General features: G+C 31.1%; 3 protein-coding genes, 1 long non-coding RNA gene and 1 other non-coding gene across 7 annotated transcripts; 3 read left to right on the top strand and 2 right to left on the bottom strand.

Moving 5' to 3' along the window:
- Nucleotides 1–2,189: 2,189 nt before the first annotated feature.
- TRNAR-CCG (transfer RNA arginine (anticodon CCG)) lies at nucleotides 2,190–2,262 on the bottom strand. The gene has a single exon. It is a non-coding gene; the product is annotated as a tRNA-Arg (tRNA).
- Nucleotides 2,263–3,758: 1,496 nt separating this feature from the next.
- Nucleotides 3,759–4,922, top strand: LOC108463613 (actin-related protein 2/3 complex subunit 5A-like). Its single transcript, XM_017763532.2, has 4 exons — nucleotides 3,759–3,856; nucleotides 3,953–4,019; nucleotides 4,094–4,194; nucleotides 4,613–4,922. Exons 1-4 carry the CDS (start codon nucleotides 3,759–3,761, stop codon nucleotides 4,746–4,748), a joined length of 402 nt encoding a protein of 133 aa, XP_017619021.1. The 3' UTR covers nucleotides 4,749–4,922.
- A 2,335-nt stretch (nucleotides 4,923–7,257) lies between these two features.
- Nucleotides 7,258–12,381, top strand: LOC108464121 (cell division cycle 5-like protein). The gene is made up of 4 exons (XM_017764222.2): nucleotides 7,258–7,740; nucleotides 8,432–10,144; nucleotides 10,604–10,885; nucleotides 11,369–12,381. The coding sequence occupies exons 1-4, from the start codon at nucleotides 7,564–7,566 to the stop codon at nucleotides 12,071–12,073; spliced, it is 2,877 nt and encodes a 958-aa protein (XP_017619711.1). The 5' UTR covers nucleotides 7,258–7,563; the 3' UTR covers nucleotides 12,074–12,381.
- A 265-nt stretch (nucleotides 12,382–12,646) lies between these two features.
- LOC128286396 (uncharacterized) lies at nucleotides 12,647–13,701 on the bottom strand. Its single transcript, XR_008276937.1, has 3 exons — nucleotides 13,343–13,701; nucleotides 13,156–13,183; nucleotides 12,647–13,039 (listed from the first exon to the last, which is right to left on the bottom strand). It is a non-coding gene; the product is annotated as an uncharacterized LOC128286396 (long non-coding RNA).
- LOC108461219 (low-specificity L-threonine aldolase 1-like) lies at nucleotides 13,379–17,907 on the top strand. 3 transcript variants are annotated; one of them, XM_017760972.2, is made up of 12 exons: nucleotides 13,379–13,465; nucleotides 14,387–14,474; nucleotides 14,582–14,713; nucleotides 14,994–15,441; nucleotides 15,692–15,803; nucleotides 16,106–16,156; nucleotides 16,271–16,342; nucleotides 16,428–16,560; nucleotides 16,686–16,744; nucleotides 17,156–17,256; nucleotides 17,382–17,448; nucleotides 17,641–17,907. In XM_017760972.2, exons 4-12 carry the CDS (start codon nucleotides 14,999–15,001, stop codon nucleotides 17,677–17,679), a joined length of 1,077 nt encoding a protein of 358 aa, XP_017616461.1. In that variant the 5' UTR covers nucleotides 13,379–13,465; nucleotides 14,387–14,474; nucleotides 14,582–14,713; nucleotides 14,994–14,998; the 3' UTR covers nucleotides 17,680–17,907. The 3 variants fall into 3 exon arrangements, with proteins under 3 accessions (XP_017616461.1, XP_052879655.1, XP_052879656.1); XM_053023695.1 differs by lacking the exon at nucleotides 13,379–13,465 and adding an exon at nucleotides 14,063–14,212; XM_053023696.1 differs by lacking the exons at nucleotides 13,379–13,465; nucleotides 16,106–16,156 and having other exon boundaries at nucleotides 14,222–14,474.
- Nucleotides 17,908–19,550: the final 1,643 nt, after the last annotated feature.

Here is a 19,550-nt window from a genome sequence, read left to right as displayed (position 1 = left end):
ACCTTTTTTTGCAAAAAAAAAAAACATAATATCTAAACTCAAAATCCAGGTAAAAAAAAAAAACTCATTACTTACTATAATCCATGCCTGAACCCTCCATTAAATCGATATTTTATTCTTCCATTTTGAATAAAAAATTCAACCAATTGATGAAGCACTCAAATTGATTTCTAATGTTTCAATTCAACAAATATAACTATGAAAATGGATAGTTTTTTCAATCAAAATAGAAACAAAAACTAAAAGAAAAAATGAGACTAAGGATTATTTTTTCCCAATTCAATGATTAATCTAACGCATTAGTTTTGATTATTTCGGAAACCAAATTAACATTTTCCTTTAATCAATTTAGAAATTTCAATGAATTAAATTTATTTAACATAACTGAAATAATTTATTTAATTAAATTTATTTTAATTAATCTAATGTATTGGTAATAAATTTTAACGACAAAATTATCATTTAATAATAAAATAATAATAAAATAATTAAAATATAACATTTCAAACAATGACTTTATATTATTACTTTTGTTTAAGTTTAATTTAAAATCGATATAGATTCATAATCTCCAATAGCTTATAACAATAGTGAGAACTGAAATTAATTATACCTTTTATTTATTAAGGTATCAAGTTGCCTAGTGTCACATGAAATCGATGTTGGTACGTAGAATCAAATAGTAGATTCACCAACCATACCCACCTTTTTCCTATCAATTTCTACGTGCCATGATCACTGCCACTAGTTTTTGTAAATTAAATTATGAGATTCTTGTATAATTAGTGGGAAAATAAATTATGTTTGCAGTAACTTAATTAAAATAGTAAATTTTATTTATTTTAATTAAATGTAATTATAATAAAAAATGTATACATACTGTCCATGGAGGAAACATGTTACATTTTTTTCCCTTTCTATTCGACGTCCCTTGATTGAATATGAAACTAAGGAATAATACTTTCAGAAGTAGTTGAAATAGATTTTATTATTTGATTTTGTGTTAGAAGATTTAAAAAAAACTTAGAAATTATTAATTGGATGATTCAATTGCAAATATTTTCTATTATACTTTTCGGAAAATCTATTCTCTTTTTCTTTCAAATAGCAATGTTGATAAAAGAACAAAAATATTTATTAACAGAATATTATTTAATGGCATTATTTGAAATAATAGCATTTTAATAATAAAAGTTAATATTAAATACATAAAACATTATTTATTATTAAAATTTCAATTTTTCATTTAAAATATTTTAATAATTCATATATTACATATCAATTCTAGAATTTTTTAAATAGAAATATATATAAATATTAGATATTAATATTTGAAATAATAATAGATTAATAATATTTAAATTATTATATTAATATTAAAACCCAAAACAATATTATTTTTTCTAGTTTCCTAAGGTCCCACTGGAGTGAACCTATTGATTAAATTTTCGCGTTTTGTAAAACTGTTAAGAGGTAGATACTGTTCACGAGTTTTAAAGTTATTTCATACTCAATGTGAGAATTAAACCCTCAACCATTGGTTAAGGTATGAGGAACCCTTACTATCTCACCTAATTCTCGTGATTCAATACAATATTGTTAAAATATCATGTTAGTATTAATATTGCATTAATCATGTAAATGTTTTAAAATTACTAAAATAATTAAAATATTGTAATAATTATTTATAATAATATTAGTACTAATATTTATACTATTAGTATATTATAAAACATTTATTAGTAAATATTTATACACTATAATTTATATATTTCTTATTATAATAGTAATATAAACATTTTTAATAGTATAATATTAAATAATGTTTTAATAAATTAATAGGTGCTATTTAATTATATTAATAATTTATTAGTTATGTTTAATAACACTAGAAATCCTAATATATTTTTTTATAAATCTAAAAATCATAATGTTAGAGTAATTTCATATGAAATTCATTTTAATGTTTCTAAAATTTAAAATTTAAATCTATTATCGATTTAATACTAATATTTTATTTAAGTTAAGTTTTGATAATAAAAAAATCATGTCACGTAAAAACTAAAAAGGCTATTTTCTAAATTTGTCTTATTTTCGTTCACTTAAAATAGCGAAAAAAATGAAACCAAAAAAAGAAAAAAGCGAAAAAGAAGACTTAAAGATGGAAAGCGTTATTGTTAAAAAAAATTCGTTCACGGTGGGACTCGAACCCACAATCTCCCGCTCCGGAGGCGAGCGCCTTATCCATTAGGCCACGCGAACTAGTTGTAAGGAGTGACTCACAAATAATATTTATCTTCAATTTGTACCTATGCCCAGTAGATTTAAGTGTAGGGTATAAGTTAATTTTTTAGCTAGGTTAAAGTTGGTTCCATTTATGCAATGTATTTCATCCATTGTTTTGCATGGCTGAAAGTAGTAGGAATCTGCTGAGAGAAGATTAGCAAGTATGTCCCAAGGGAAAAGAATTTTATTGCGGTTTGGCTAGCCAAGGAGAGATTATTGATCGTTAGGGATTTGGTCATTTATGATGAGTTTCTCTTGGGATTTGGTCAACTTCTTATTATTAATAGATGTGATTGGTGTTGTATTTCTTAAATTAGTGTTTCCATGATTACATTAAAGTGTTTACTTTTTATTAAAATGAGTTAAAGTTTCATAAAAGAAATTTATTTATCAATTAAGATTATTCAGAAATAATAATTTGTTATTGAATTTCTGAATTTATTAATGTAATTGTATTTGTTATACATGTAAAATTTCAAATCTATCCAATATATTTATCATATTAATCTAAAATATTGTCAATACTAATATATATTTAACGGTTGAATTTTTTAACACAAATAAATAATTATTTTTCTTTTCTCCAAATTTGACAAGCATTTTATATATGAATGGAAAATGAAATATAACTATTGGATTGTTAAAATATTAATTGTAAAAAAATTATAAAAAGGTGTTAAAACCATATTAATTTTACACCAATATAAATAGATACCTCCCATAAAGTTAAATTCAATTAAAAATATAAAAAAAACACCAATATTCTTCATAGAATCCTAATTAAATTGTGAACCAAATTTAAAAAAACCAAATGATTCAAAAGAATATATCAAACAAATTTTAAAATTAAACACTCTTAATAATCTTAAAAAATAAAAATAAGATAAGGTTGTTAAAAATTTTAAAAATGAAGAGACAATAATATAAAGTATAAATTAATTTAAATATTGAACTGTTAATAATTTTAAAAAATTTAAATTAAAAAATTTAATATATTTCCTCAACTCTATTTCGACTCTCTTAACAAAAATTCATTAACCAAACAGAAGAAGTCAATCTCTTTCTCTTGTTTTAATGTTATGATTCCAATGATAGAAATAATATTATTGAAAAAGTTACTTTACAATATTTTGTATGTATTAAAATGTATTGACTAAAATTTCAAAATGTTACATCAATACGTTTAATACATTCAACATATTTCTTGAGTGTAATGTTATTTTAAAATTACCCTTTTGGAATAAAATATAATATTTATGTATTTTGATATTTTCAATAATGATTATTAACAAATATTTCAATTAAAAATTTAATAATAATATTTTTCAACAACCATTTTATAAACAAATATTTTAATTAATTCATAAGATATGATTTTCACACATTTTGATTGAATTCATTGCACAAATACATTTGAAAATAGTTTTTGTTTGGCAGGTAATTGATCAGAGAGAGTGAGTGAATTAGCAAAAATGGCAGAAGCGGAGAAATCTATGGGATCTGATAACGTCGAGGATATACTAACAAAAATAGAAAACAAATCTCTGAAGATCGAGAGCTTAATTAAACAATTGAAATTTCTAATACGAATTTGAATTATCCATTTAAAATTTTGAAAGGAAACCAACCCCCCTAATTTTGTAGGATTGGTTTGTTTCTATCTCAGGTATAAACCCATTGAAGCTATTAAAACTGCGCTTGAGGGTTATCCTCCTCAAGATGAACGATGCAAGGTTTTGTGCTCTAAAAAGGAAAAAAGTTTTTTTGTCCTTTTTTTTCATTTTAATTTGGATATTGGCATTTGCAGTTTGCGAATTGGATAGTTGTGCGTAAAGCATTAATGGCTATAAAAGATGTTGAAGGAATACTCCGTTCTTTAAATCCCCAGTACTATGATATTCTTATGAAGTGAGTCTTTTCTCTTCTTTTGGTATTTCACTTGTATATTTCATTCACTGATTGAGTCTATTTCAAAGTTTTTAAACGAGATTGAGAGTATTTGAGCAAAATGAAATCTGATCTAATCTGCTTAATCCCTGTGGAATTTGCTTTTATGCTTTTCCTCTTTTAGTAGTTGTTAGTGCACAATTGTTGTTGCACTGAATGTTACATTATTAGTGACTAATGAATAGCTAGAGGCATCTGCAGCTAATAAATTTACATTTTGTGACAAAATCTTTTACTAGGTTTGTTGTTCCCATTGTTGAACATTTTGCCTAGTGATGTTATATCTTTTGGGAAAACAATTGCTTTCAAGAAATCGATTGCTTTAATTACAGGCACACATGTTTTGTAGTTCATATATGATTGTTATGAATATTCCCAGGTATGTATATAGAGGATTGTCGACTGGAGATCGTACCACATGTGATCAATGCCTTAAGATCCATGAAAAGCTGACAGAGAAAGCAGGTTTTGGATGCATACTTCGTTCCCTTGCAGACACTGTGAACACAGTTTGACTCTAATCACCCATTCTTCCCTTTGAAAAGATAATTATTACAGAAATGTTCAACATTTTCTATTTATTGTTCCACATGTATGTGAACCACAAATTTTGTCCATCATTGAATGATTAGAGGCAGAGAATATGATTTATCATAAGTTAATAATTAAATTATTTGACTTTTCAGCTGGGGGTCATTGCAAGTGTTTAATTATCAAATCATATTATTAGTGAATCAATTGTTTTTCTTTGTTTACTGTATTTTTTTTCCTTTAGTATATAAATCTTGTTACTTACTGATTGCAGTGAAATTGTAAGAACAATGAGATTGATATACCAAGCTAATAGAGAAAAGAGAGTGAAGATGATTTAGTCCATAAATTAAGGGTCCGGTTATAAGAATATGTTAATTATTATAGGAAATTCTTTTACATTTAATACAATTTTTATCAAATTCAAGAAAAAAATTGCATTAAAAACACTCTTTTTCTTTAAACATCTTCTTAACATGATCAATGTCATTATGTAGGTAGGGGTTAATATTTTTCATTAAATTAATTGTTATTTGTATAATTAAAACTACTTGTCATTGTCGAAACTGAGTGCATTATTGAGGACTTGGTTCCTAATGTATAGTTATTAGTGGATTGAATGCATTTGAAGTCATTTTCACCGTGACATCAACTTCTCCTCCAAATTGTTGTGCTTTGCCTATTGGAAACTTTTGTCAAACAGTTGTTACTCTGTCTTTACTTTGAGCTCAAAGGAGTACTTATGAGATATAGCTCTTTCAGAGTTGATAATCTATGGAGGCCTTGTTTGTCTTCTACCTAGGCTGTATACATAAAAAAAAGAAAAAAGAAAAAAAAAGAAGCCAATGTCTAGGTAGAGGTGTAGGCCCGCCCGAAATGTGAGAGGGTTTCGGCAAAAATATAGGCCCGAAAAATGGGCTTGAACAAAAAAAATAAGGTCTGTTTAAAAAATAAGCTGGGCCTCGTGTAGGGTATTTTTAGCCTGGCCGGGCCCAAATTCACTAAAGGATAAAAAAATCTATATTTTTTTATGTTATTTTCTTGTTGTTTTCTCTCTATTTTACTACCATTTTACTATTATGTTGCTACTATTTTGTTGTTATTGTTTGGATATTACATAAAACTTATTTTATTATTAATTTTGTTATTATTTTAAAAGCATTTGTTATTAAGTTGCTAACATTTTACTATTAAGTTGCATCTATCTTAGTGTTATTTAAGTCTACATATTTTTTAAAATTTATTTTCAATTTATTGGGAAATATTTATTTTGATATTTTTAGTATTTTTGATGTATTATATATATTTAAAAATAATATAAAAATAATATAAAAATTAATATGGCCGGGTCGGGCCGGGCTAGGTCTAGATTTTAGTATTTTTATCAGGGTCAGGTTGGGTAAAATTTTAGGCCCGTTTTTTGGGCCCGGCCCGGCCCTACTCTAATAAATGAACATGATTTTTTAATTAAACCTGGCCCAAACCGGGCCCGGCTTGGCCCATGAACACCTCTATGTCTAACTATTGTTACTCTTTTTTTACTTTGATGGTTAGATGAGTACCATCTTTACAAAAAAAAGAAGAATGTCAATGCTGGGTGAAACTTATACATAAATGTAAGAATTATTTATTATCTTGTTTTGACTAAACTCATATCTAATGTGGATTGCTTTTTTATATAGTCATAAAGAAGCTGATCAATTTAAACATCACAGTTTCCCTTATTACGACCAACTTACTTCCATATACGCAGCTTTAATATATTTAATATTATATATTATTATTAATTCATATTTTAATGATAATTATATTAAAATATAATTAATTTTTTTAAAATAAATAAATTAAAAAATGGAATTACATTCCAACCAATTAAACTACTGAAAAATGAAAACTTTTAATTAAAACCAAATGCATTCTTACTTAACTTAGCTTTCCTATGTTATTTTCATTCGAACATGTTAGTTGGGGTATTAAATGTTAGCTTAAATTTGATGTGGAGCATATTTTATAAAAAGGATGATTACAACACATATTTACTTATTTCATGAACAATTTAAATTTGATGTATTAGAAAATAAAACAATCTTCTTAAATCTATGACTATTTTTTAATTATCTGATATAAATTATCCATAAAATAAGTATACGTAGGTTTAATATTTGATTTATGTGTTTTAGTGTATTAAACCGATATTTAATGTTGAAATTACAATTGTTAAATGGAAGGCATTTAACATTCAAGTTAACACTAAATTGAAAAAAACACTATTAAAACTTTAAAAGCTTACCATAGTTTGGAGATGTAACACAAAAGCTATAACAATTTCTAACTATAATCCATGAAAGATTATTCTGGATATAGATAAATTTATTGATTTTAATTGTAAAAACAATGAAATTAAATTTATTTTAAAAAATTAAAATTAATTAAAACAATCAAATAAAAATCTAATTATAAAGACAATAATGTGAATGTGGTAAGAATTATCACTTTATAAATATTGATGAACTTATTTTAGTTTTCAATTAGCGGGTTGAGGGTCTTACTTTAATTATACAAATTCTAAGCTGTCAAAATAATAAAAATTATAAGATTAGGATCCCCTTGTTCTTGCTCCGCAGTTACTCTTTTAACTTTTTTCCACTCAATAATAAAAGAGCGAAAGCAAAACAAAAAAACTAGGGTTTAAAGAGCTTAAAATTCAGTGCTTTTTCAATTGAAAATCTAGGGTTTATAATTTTTGAAGCTTCCATTTCAATCAAATCTTTCAAGGGAAACAAAGAAACGTGAGCGAAGATGAGGATTATGATAAAAGGAGGAGTATGGAAGAACACGGAGGATGAGATCTTGAAAGCGGCGGTTATGAAATATGGGAAGAATCAATGGGCTCGGATTTCTTCTTTGCTTGTTCGTAAATCTGCTAAGCAATGTAAAGCTCGTTGGTATGAGTGGCTGGATCCTTCTATCAAAAAGGTAAAATTTCCTCTTCTTTTCTCTTCGTTTTAAAATAAAATTTTAACGTTTTCGAATTTGAGCATTTTCATTGGAACTTTGTATTGCTTTAATATTGGTTAGCTTAGTTTGGTTTCTTCTTAAAAGATGAAATCAATTTTGGGTATTTGGGCTTTTCAGTGCTACGATTTGTGAGTTGGAATTTTCCGTGGACATCATTATTGTTAGAATTTTCTTGAATTGGAGAAGTTATGTTTCATTTTAATTTTTTTTTATTTGAAACCTTTGGTTAGAGTTGCTGACCTTAATTAAAAGAAACGTTCTTGTTGCTGCTTGGTACCTGCTTATTGCTTGCTTGAATGTTTGGTTAGGAAACAAAGTTTATGGTAAATAAACTAAATAATATATGATTATAAGTACCAAATAGTTAAAATATGGAGTGTCAGGCTTTCAGATACAATTGTTTTATATGGATTGGCAAAAGAATTCAGGGTGGTCTAATTATTAGGAATTGCACTCTTCTGTGACTCAAACTGCAGGTAGCTTTCTTGCTTAGTATGTGTTATTGTATTTCTTTCTGAACTCTTAAGGTTAATTGAAGTGTTTTTACTTTATTACTTTTGATGAAGAAAACTAGCAGTAATTTTTATAGTTATTTTGATAGAAGTAAGAACTTTCAAGTGATGAATTTGTGTGTTGTTGATGTATGCAGACTGAGTGGACTAGAGAAGAGGACGAGAAACTGCTTCATCTTGCTAAGCTCATGCCAACACAATGGAGAACAATTGCTCCAATTGTTGGTCGGACTCCATCGCAATGTCTTGAACGGTATGAGAAGCTCCTTGATGCAGCCTGTGCTAGAGATGAAAATTATGAGCCAGGTGATGATCCCCGGAAATTGCGCCCTGGAGAGATTGACCCAAATCCCGAATCAAAGCCTGCTCGTCCAGATCCTGTTGATATGGATGAGGATGAGAAGGAAATGCTTTCTGAAGCTCGTGCTCGGCTTGCTAATACTAGAGGCAAGAAAGCGAAGAGGAAAGCTAGGGAGAAACAGCTTGAAGAGGCCAGGAGACTTGCTTCTTTGCAAAAAAGGAGGGAGCTTAAGGCTGCTGGAATTGATACGAGGCAACGGAAGAGGAAAAGGAAGGGGATTGACTATAATGCTGAAATTCCTTTTGAGAAGAGGCCTCCTCCAGGCTTTTATGATGTTGCTGATGAAGATAGACCCGTAGAGCAGCCTAAGTTCCCAACTACTATTGAGGAACTTGAGGGAAAAAGAAGAGTTGATATAGAAGCACAGTTAAGAAAGCAGGATATTGCGAAGAATAAAATTTCACAGAGGCAGGATACTCCATCAGCAATATTGCAGGCAAACAAGTTGAATGATCCAGAAACAGTAAGAAAGAGATCAAAACTTATGCTGCCATCACCCCAGATTTCTGATCATGAATTGGAGGAGATTGCAAAGATGGGATATGCCAGCGATCTTCTTGCAGAGAATGAGGAACTGGCTGGAGGGAGTGGTGCAACTCGTGCTCTTCTCGCAAATTATTCTCAGACACCACGTCCGGGAATGACACCTTTACGAACCCCACAAAGAACACCAGCTGGAAAAGGTGATGCTATTATGATGGAAGCTGAAAATTTGGCTAGGCTGAGAGAGTCCCAAACACCATTACTTGGTGGAGAAAATCCAGAGTTGCACCCTTCAGATTTCTCAGGGGTCACTCCTAAAACACAGATCCAAACACCAAACCCAATGTTGACTCCTGCTGCAACTCCTGGAACTGCAGGTCTTACACCTAGAACTGGAATGACACCATCAAGGGATGGCTATTCTTTTGCTTTGACCCCTAAAGGAACTCCCATCAGGGATGGGCTCCACATAAATGAAGAGATGGACCTACATGACAGTGCCAAACTTGAGCAGCGGAGACAAGCTGATCTAAGAAGGAATTTGCGATCTGGACTCGGTACTCTTCCACAGCCAAAGAATGAGTACCAGATAGTCATTCAGCCACCCCCAGAAGATAATGAAGAACCAGAGGAGAAGATTGAAGAAGACATGTCTGATCGGATTGCTAGAGAAAGGGCCGAGGAAGAAGCACGACAGCAGGCATTACTTAAGAAGAGATCAAAAGTGTTGCAGAGGGAGCTTCCGAGACCTCCTAGTGTCTCTCTGGAATTAATTAGAGATTCTTTGATGAGGACCGATGGTGACAAAAGTTCTTTTGTTCCCCCTACTTCAATTGAGCAGGCTGATGAAATGATAAGAAAAGAGCTTTTGTCCTTGCTGGAACATGATAATGCTAAATATCCACTTGATGAAAAGGCAAATAAGGCGAAGAAAAAAGGTGCCAAGCGTCCTGCAAATGGATCCATTCCCAGTATTGAAGATTTCGAAGAAGAGGAAATGAAAGAGGTTTGTCATGCTTTTCTTGATTAATTATGTTGGCTTCATTTCATTATTTCCTGTGTAGTTTATGTTTTCATACCTTAGTGAAGGTTTTTATCATCATACTAATGGTTTCTTATTAATGTAAGAAAATTTTGTTTTGGTGCCTGCTATAGAATTGAGTTCTGTTTTGTGATATATTGCCTATTAAAGAATCGAGTCATGCAAACAACCTAAAACCTCTTACAAGTAGTTGAGACTTGATTTTCATGTAGTTGCACCATATAAATATTTTGGTGCATGTAATTTTTGTTGAAAACCAAAAGAAAACCAACTACTTACAATTTCCAGATTCAGGTCCCTGTCAGTCTGATCATTATTTTTGGTCATTATCCTCAACTTTTGTAATATCAGAGATGATATGTAAGCATTACTGATAATGATGCGCCTTTCGTGAAGTGATAAACAACCTTATTTTTTTGGCAGGCTGATTCTTTGATTAAGGAGGAGGCTGAAATTCTTCGTGTGGCAATGGGGCATGAAAATGAATCTCTTGATGATTTTGTGGAAGCACATAATACTTGCCTAAATGATCTCATGTACTTCCCTACTCGTAATGCTTATGGTCTATCAAGTGTTGCTGGAAATATGGAGAAACTTGCGGCCTTGCAAACTGAATTTGAAAATGTGAAAAAGAAGATGGATAATGATAAGTCGAAGGCAGAAAGCATGGAGAAGAAGTACAATGTTCTCACACAGGGTTATGAGGTATGTCATTAGATATATGCTGATAATTTTCATTTAATAATTTTCTTCTACTAACAGCATCTTATTTTTTATTGCAACTGTAGCATTTGAGTTTTAACTTCTATCATGCATTTTCTGTTATTCGATTTCATTTAGAAATTTCATAGCACTTAAATGAAAGCTTTATTCGGTATGTTTTCTTCATACATGTCAGAATCTGAAAACCTTGATGCCTTGAGATTTGTGTTTGGGCGTCTGTATCTTTATTCAAGTTTTTGTCATATTTTCTTCCAATAATTTCTACAATCTGGTGAAGTCCATTTTAGGGTATGGGTTGGAGTACTAGTAATTTACTCACTTTACATGTAGCTAAAAAGTGATTGATTAAAGTGTGACACTCTAAATTTGAAAGTACAATATCATACTTTTAGTAATGGAACTTGGTAACTTGTTTGAAATTTCAATTCCTGACGTGCTAAACAACCAACATTTTTTTATGATCAGAGGCGAGCTGCAACTCTTTGGCGTCATATTGAGTCTACTGTTAAGCAGATAGATACTGCAGGAACAGAGCTAGAATGTTTTCAAGCATTACAAAAGCAGGAGCACTTAGCAGCATCACACAGAATAAATGGTCTCTGGGAGGAAGTCCAGAAACAGAAGGAGCTTGAACAAACCTTACAAAGACGCTACGGGAATCTCATGTCTGAGTTGGAAAGGATGCAAAGACTTATGAATGTATATAGAGCACAAGCAGAAAAGCAAGAAGAGGTAGGTGAAAAGAATCATGCTCTTGAGTTGTCTGAGGCTGCAGCAAGCCAAGTTGCTGTACCTAGCGCAGGACATTCAGAGCCTGCACCTTCCTTGGAGCATCTTGACTCTTCTCTTGATGGCCAACCAAGTGCAGAAGTTGATGTGAATGCTGATTCAGGAAAAGAACATGCTACTATGGATATTGGAACAGATGGAAACATGCACATAAATGAGCCATTGGTTGTGGAAGACAAAGGAGATGATATCACACAGACACTTAATAAGATGAGTGGGGATGCTGCTACAAGTTCTGAGGTTGCTACAGAATCTATAAATCCGGATTCATTCTCTACCAAACAGGAAAGCATCCAAGAAACGGTTGAATCTACCGAGGTTGACAATTCTTGTGTCTTGGGTGGAGACACTTCTGAAAATCAAACTGGAATGGAGGAATAGCTTTTTGAGCTCTGAACAAGTATCGAGTTTCATCAGACAGCAAGAGATTAAAGCCTTATACAATGAGTAGTATTGGGGCATTTGATGGAACCATATCTGCTTCTCTATTTTTATAAATCACGAAATTGTTACATGGATTCCAGCTATGTTGGAGCAGAGCTTTTTATGTTGTATTTCTTTGCATCACTGTATTTTCCAGTGCCAGAGTTTTTTGTTTCTCTTAGAAGAAACCTGGAAAAGAAATACCGGTAATATGAAACATGTGATCATTATAAGATTTGAATAACTGTTGTAGTTTTTTTGAGGAATCCTGGTTCTCATCGAGTTACCTTCCATTATCTCTTTTTATTCATTGGAAGTCCGGATTGAGGGCACATAAAGGGACACAAAAAGGGGTAAAAGAATTCTGTCGCATATTTTCATACTCATGCTTGCCAGTGTACTTAATATGGGATTGAGAAAAATATTTTGCATTGCACCTAAATTATCCTCTTATTAGGGTTTATGCAGCTGCGTTTGATTGATAAAAAGGTCATCCCATATCTGAATATAGCTAGATCTTATGATACTACATTTGTGTTATGTTCATGTATTATATTATTTATTTTTTATTACAAGTGTATCAAAGTGTTATTTCAAAGGAAAAGCAAACACAGTCCAAAACAGCATGTTCAAAGAGGATCCAAGTAGCGCAAATAAAAAAGCTTAAACACAGAAAAGAAGCAGACAAGCAGCAGTATTGTTAAAACAGACAGCACCCAATCTGAAAATAAAGAACACCAAGTGCCATGATTTTGACTGTAAATGAAAATCAAGTGAATTCACACCCATCGCATCTTCATCACTAATTTTTTTCTCTTCAGTCAGGAGGCAACCAACCTTCTCTTCCTGCAACTCACTCTGCTCGTGGGGGAATATTATTATTATTGTTATTATTATTTATCCAATTGAGTCATTACCAATGTGCTGTGATGGCCACATAAGGGAGGAGTCAGAATTTCATCTTTTAGTCAAAAAGTATGTTTTGTTTTATTTATTTTAATCTTTAATCCCAAATATTTGTTCCCATTCTATTTGCTTACCCAATTTTCAAGCAGCCTTATCTACACCCTGTATTTTAGAACCCAGAAAAAAATATGACACCATAAAATAATGTAAATTTGATATAAATATAGGAATATATAAATTTTATTTACCATATTGAATTTTATACAAATATAATAAACCAAAAAAAAAAAAATAGAAACACAAGAATACAAGAATACGTACACTGGATAAGCTTTGACTGCTTGAGCCACCATTATAAATAAGCCTTCTCTCTTCTCTTCTTCCTATTCTCTCTTCACAAAAATCTTCTTTAAAATATTTCTCAATCCTCTAAGCCTCACGCAGGTATGCTTATATACAAACATACATACATCATTTATTACATAAGAAACTAAACTCTTCTCTCTATGATGTTATTTTAAATGATTGAAATGATCGACCATGCATGCATGCATGTTCTTATCATTAGCATTCTAAGGCGCAGAAAGCATCCATAGTTGTTTTGTGCATAAATTTGATAGTGTCATCTATGTTTTTTTTTTCCTCTTAAATTGTTTAAATCTTTGATATATAAGTTTTGTTTTTTCGTTTGTAACACTATTAGTTTTGATTTTAAAAGAAGATTCTACGATGTAATACGTGTACGTAATTGACTGAAACAGGTATTGTGGGGGGTCGTTTGCTAGCTTTTCAATCTGATGTTAACCTTTTATTACTTACAATGAATCTGTCATCCACAATTTTCTTGGCTGACTTTCATTCTTCAAAGTAAGAGAATTTGAATTCATCCCCTAGTAGAAAAATATTTTTTTTTTTGGTGAAGAAATCAAGTTGAAACACATTTAAATCACATGCATGATTTAAAACTCCAAATTATTACTAGGAAAGCCAAAAGGAAATTTTCTTCTCGCAAACTTCCAACATTACAAGATATAAAAACGACAAAAGCTAAATCAACCCACTAATTCATATGTGTTATTTGATTCCTTCATGGAAACCAAATATCAAAGAAACAAACAAAAAATCATAATTCCCTTATTTTGTTTTCTTCCAACAAAGATATGATCAAAAGGCCCCCAAAAAGAAAAAAGGGTATTTGAATGTTATTAATTAAGTCTAGTTTCATTTCTTGGGGTCAGTACTTTATTAGTCAGCCTATTTTATGGGTGATTTAAAAGTATAAACATGATGTCTTTAACTTTGAGAAGATTTTTTTTTTAATTTTTCATGTCAAGTTGGTTCACTGAAGATTATTTTGTTCTCCAGAACAGTTAGTTTGAGTTTAGCTATAAAAGTGGAGTGTTTGAAGCCTAAGGTGTCATAAGCCCATAATTTCTTGAAATTCCTTTCAATGGTAAAGTTCTGCTTTTTTCGGGTTTAATATTTTGCACGTAGTAAGTATATTTGTTGTAAAGTGTGAAATTATTGGGTTCTAATATTTTTGCATTTCTCTTTATGCAGAAATAAGAAACAATTAAACTGTTTCTGTCAAGGAAATTTGCTGCAATTTTCAGTTTTCTGGGAAAAGTAGAGGCAAATTTTCCACTTTTTCGTTCTGGGTTGTAAGGCAAAGAACAAGAAGAGCTTCAACTGGTAAAATATGGCCGTCTCTCTCTATACACACACATGCATATATATAATATGCATTTTTTAAACGGGTTTGTAGATTTTTTTTAATGGATGGATTTCTTGAGTTTTCTTGGGATTAGTTCAACATGTTCTTGGTATGGTATAAAATTCCCTCTTGGTGGCAGGGAAAATTTTTACCAGAAGAAGAAATGTAGTAAGGATCAATTTTCTTGGTGTAATTCATTTGGAGAAAGGAATCATTGGATTGTTTTTTTGTTTGGTATTTTTTGTGGATAAATTTCAGAAACAATGGTGACCAAAACAGTAGATCTTCGATCGGATACGGTAACGAAACCAACTGAGGCAATGAGGGCTGCAATGGCAACTGCTGAAGTTGATGATGATGTCTTGGGTGCTGATCCGACCGCGGCCCGGTTGGAATCCGAAGTCGCTAAGATCATGGGCAAGGAAGCCGGTTTATTTGTTGCATCAGGCACCATGGGTAACCTCATTAGTGTTCTTGTTCATTGTGATATTAGGGGAAGTGAAGTCATTCTTGGTGACAATTGTCATATCCATATTTATGAGAATGGTGGGATTTCAACCATTGGAGGTGTTCATCCAAGGCCGGTGAAGAACAATGATGATGGAACTATGGACATCGGTTTGATTGAAGCCGCCATTAGGGACCCAAGAGGAGAGATTGTTTACCCAACTACAAGGCTCATTTGCTTGGAGAATTCACATGCAAAGTAAGAGTTTTGTTCTAGTTTATGAAAATGTTTTAAACATGATCAATTTGAACAATGAGCATGTATCTGGATATGCATCAGAAATGGATACTTCAAGAAAAATAAAGACTCGAAGCAACTACTTTTGCATTGGCACTACATTACAAGAATGGGTCATATATGTACTATAAATTCTAAGTTATGATTACGCCGACAATATGATTATATACATATTGAAATCCTCTGGTTATGGTTTACTCAATCCATGCAGCACCGGGGGTAGATGCTTGTCTGCGGAATACACTGACAAAGTTGGTGAGCTAGCTAAGAAGCATGGCTTAAAGCTTCACATTGATGGGGCTCGCATTTTCAATGCATCTGTGGTGAGCAACACATTTTTATATTTTCAGTCTATGTTCACTCGGTGTCTGTTGTAAATATGTGTCTAGTTCAAGTATGTTCAATTTTTTTTTCTAGTTATTTCATGTTTTTGGAGGATCATGTACCTCCATACTAATGTCCAAACAAACAATATAGGATATAAGTATCAAACATGGGTACTTTTAGAAAATGAAGAATCTGGGCAACACGACTAGCCTTTTATCGGTGTTGTATGCCTGTGTTTAAATGTATACACAAAAGCTGTCAATGATCACGGTATCTAACTGAAGTATTGGTCTGCCAGGCACTTGGAGTTCCTGTTAACAGGCTTGTACAAGCTGCAGACTCGGTCTCGGTATACTTCATCTTAATTTAAACTGTCTTTTGCCAGAAATATAACTTCAACAATTTTCTTTATCTTATAAACAATGGATTTAGATTTTTTTTTCCTTGCTTTTGAATGCTTTAGGTATGCTTATCAAAAGGTTTAGGTGCTCCAGTTGGATCCGTCATTGTTGGGTCCAAAAGCTTTATTAGCAAGGTAAAATCTGAAGTTTTTCCAGCTAAAAGACCTCTGCCATATACCGAAATTTATCCTCAAACTTCGTTTTCTTTGTTTTTTTTAGGCTAGAAGACTTAGGAAAACTTTAGGTGGTGGGATGAGGCAGCTTGGTTTCATTTGTGCTGCTGCTTTTGTTGCTTTAAAAGAAAATGTTGCAAAGCTCGAGGGTGATCACAAGAAGGCTAAGGTGTTAGCAGGTAAATTATGGTTTGAGGTTTCATTGCTTTGACTCTTCATTTTTTCGTGAAATACTCGTATCCAACACCTATGTCGAGCATCAAATTAAATTCTTGGATTTTATGCTGGTTTTGTATTGTTTCAGAGGGGCTAAATCAAATTAAAGGTCTAAGAGTCAATGTTGCTGCAGTGGAAACAAATATCGTGAGTATGCTCGTTATTAACTAGCAATAATCACAATCTTTTCATTCACTTTGCATTAAACTAGACACCTATACTTGCGAAGTACTCAGGTTCAGTTTGGTTGTAGTTGATTCAAGCTCGATCTATCAAGCAAGTTGAGCTTCGAGTCTTGAATTTCAAGTAGAATGCAAGTTTGAGCTTGGCTTCGCTCAATTATGTACCCCTAGTTGCGATTCGATCTATCTGAGTATAGAGTAAAATAAGTTACAATCCTGTTTTTTACTTGTTGCTACCTTGCTCTCCAAGAAAAACTGGATATAAAAAATTAAAAACAAATGCCTGAAATGAAAGTTGGATCAGAAAGCTGCAGAGAATCACTTTTACCAACTGAATTACCATGCTTATATTCTTCATGTTACTGTATTTTACCAGATATTTTTTGACATAGTGGAGGGATCTAAAATCACAGCAGAGAAGCTATACAAGAAGTTAGAGGAACATGGTGTGCTTGTGATGCTGGAAGGCCCACTCAGGTCTGTATCTGTGTCTAACATCCGTGTTTAAGAAAACTAAACATGCCCGTGTGAGACACCTACACTTTAGTCCGAGTAATAATGATACACAAGCGAAACTGATGTGGGTCTTAATGTTGATTCAGGATGAGAATTGTCCTCCACCACCAAATATCATCAAGCGATGTGCTGTACACTTTGTCATGCTTTCAGGTAATCAACCTTGTCCCTGTTCTGAACCCAGCAGATACGGATTAATTAGATTCCGAGCATTTGCAACCACTTTTCTTATTCCGAGGCTTCGGCCTCTACTTTTACCAAAAAGAAAAGAAAACCATCCATGTTGTTTCTTGCCTGTTGATCCATGTGATGTTTACTTATTCTTGTTTGTTTGGATGTTTGCAGCAAGCTTTAATTGGAGTGCAAGAAGAAAATGGGAACTAAGTCAGACATTGCTACTCCTCTAATAAACCTATAAACATCATGTCAAGATGTTACAGTGGGGGAACATGATCATAAATATTATGTAAAATCCATTCGTATTAAGCCTTTGGAGATTCCATCATCCTTTCTTAATAGCATGTAACTTTTGTTATTCATTGGCGAATAAAGTTTTCTTTATATTTCATCAGAGAGAAATAAGCATACAAAGGATTTGGAATTGACAACAAATTAAGGATTTGCAGACTCGAAGAGTATACTTGTCCATGAATTGGGCCGGGTTGAAATGCAATCAAATTTTGTCCAAATTGATCTAAAAAGCCTGAATTACTATTTATTAAAATAAAAATATTAAATGCAATTTTTTATAATGAAAAATATAAATAAAAAAATATTTTTTTACTATTAAATAGTAATTTGAGTATGTGTAAATTACAAATTGCATGGTCCAATCCTTGTGGAATTTGCGCTTGTGGAAATTATCGAGTAATTAGAAATCAAAAGGAGGGTTTTAAATTTTGTAAACAATGCGGAGTTGAATTTGTTGATTCTCGAATACGAATATATCAAATGGGATACATAAGGCTGGCATGTCCAGTAATTCATGTATTGTATTTGAAACGTCTGTCTAGTTATATCACTAATCTTTTAAAGAAACCTCTTAAAGAATTAGAAGATTTAGTATTTTGTGATGTGTAATTTGATCGAAATTATTATTTTATAGATTAGGAATAAGAAATTATAATCCCATTCAATTGAATTGGGATGCCATGGATTTGACATGTCTCTTAAAAAAAAGTAACATGAAACTCAGAATTATGGATGTATTCAATTTGGGGTGAGCAAAATTCGATTCGATTTGAAAAAATCGAAAAGAAATTCAAATTTCGAGTTAATCGAATCGAGTTATTCAGGTTATTCAAATTATTCGAGTAAACTTGAATAAGAAATTTCAGATTTCGAGTTCGACTTGAGTTGACTTTTTACAATTCGAATAACTCGAATAATTCAAATAACAAATTAATATAAATACTGTTTTGGTCCCTATCAATTTTGAAAATGAGCAAATTGGTCTCTCTCTAACAAAAATTACAAAAAATAAAATAAAAGTAATTTTCAAATTTTAAAATAATTTTAAAATTTAAACTATTTATAAAAATTCTAAAATTTGTATATTTAAAAATTATAAAATTTTTAAAAATCTAAAAATATATAAAAATTTAAAAATTTAATAAAATAATAATTTTGAAATCTAAATAAGTGACTAATGATTTAAGTTTATCATATTAAAATATCTTATTTTTATTACTTTGCTTTAAAAAATTTCAAATATATATTGTTTCAAATTGATGTGTTCTAACATGGAAATAGTTATATTGTACAAGATTTTAATTTAACATTATTAATTTTTTCTAATTTAACTGAAACGGTTTTACTTGATTTGATCGAACGCTCACCTCTAATGCAAGTTATCTGAAAATCCAAATAAGAAAAGGTAAAATTATGTCATTTTGATAAATGTTTACCCATTAGTCTTACTTTCCTTCCCGAATCGCCCCACTCTTCTTTTTTTCCTTTACTCAAAATGAATCTAACAGCTTGTACTTTGTCTACTAATAAAATAATCGGTCCATGTAAACAGAACATTCAGTATAAATAATAAGATTTGTTAATTCAACTCGACTCGACTCAAAAATTTTTTACTTGATTCGAAAAAAATTTAAATTGAGTTCAATTGCTAAAATAGGATTCGTCAACTCGACTAACTAGAAATTTTTTGACTCGATTCAATCGAATACTCACAAATAAAAAGATACAATTCATATACTAATCAAATAATATGTTGAAAAATTCTTTAAATTTAGTAATTCAGG

This window comes from Gossypium arboreum, chromosome 13 (assembly GCF_025698485.1).
Source record: "Gossypium arboreum isolate Shixiya-1 chromosome 13, ASM2569848v2, whole genome shotgun sequence".
NCBI classification, from domain to species: domain Eukaryota; kingdom Viridiplantae; phylum Streptophyta; class Magnoliopsida; order Malvales; family Malvaceae; genus Gossypium; species Gossypium arboreum.
This window is presented reverse-complemented; position numbering and strand designations above follow the sequence as displayed.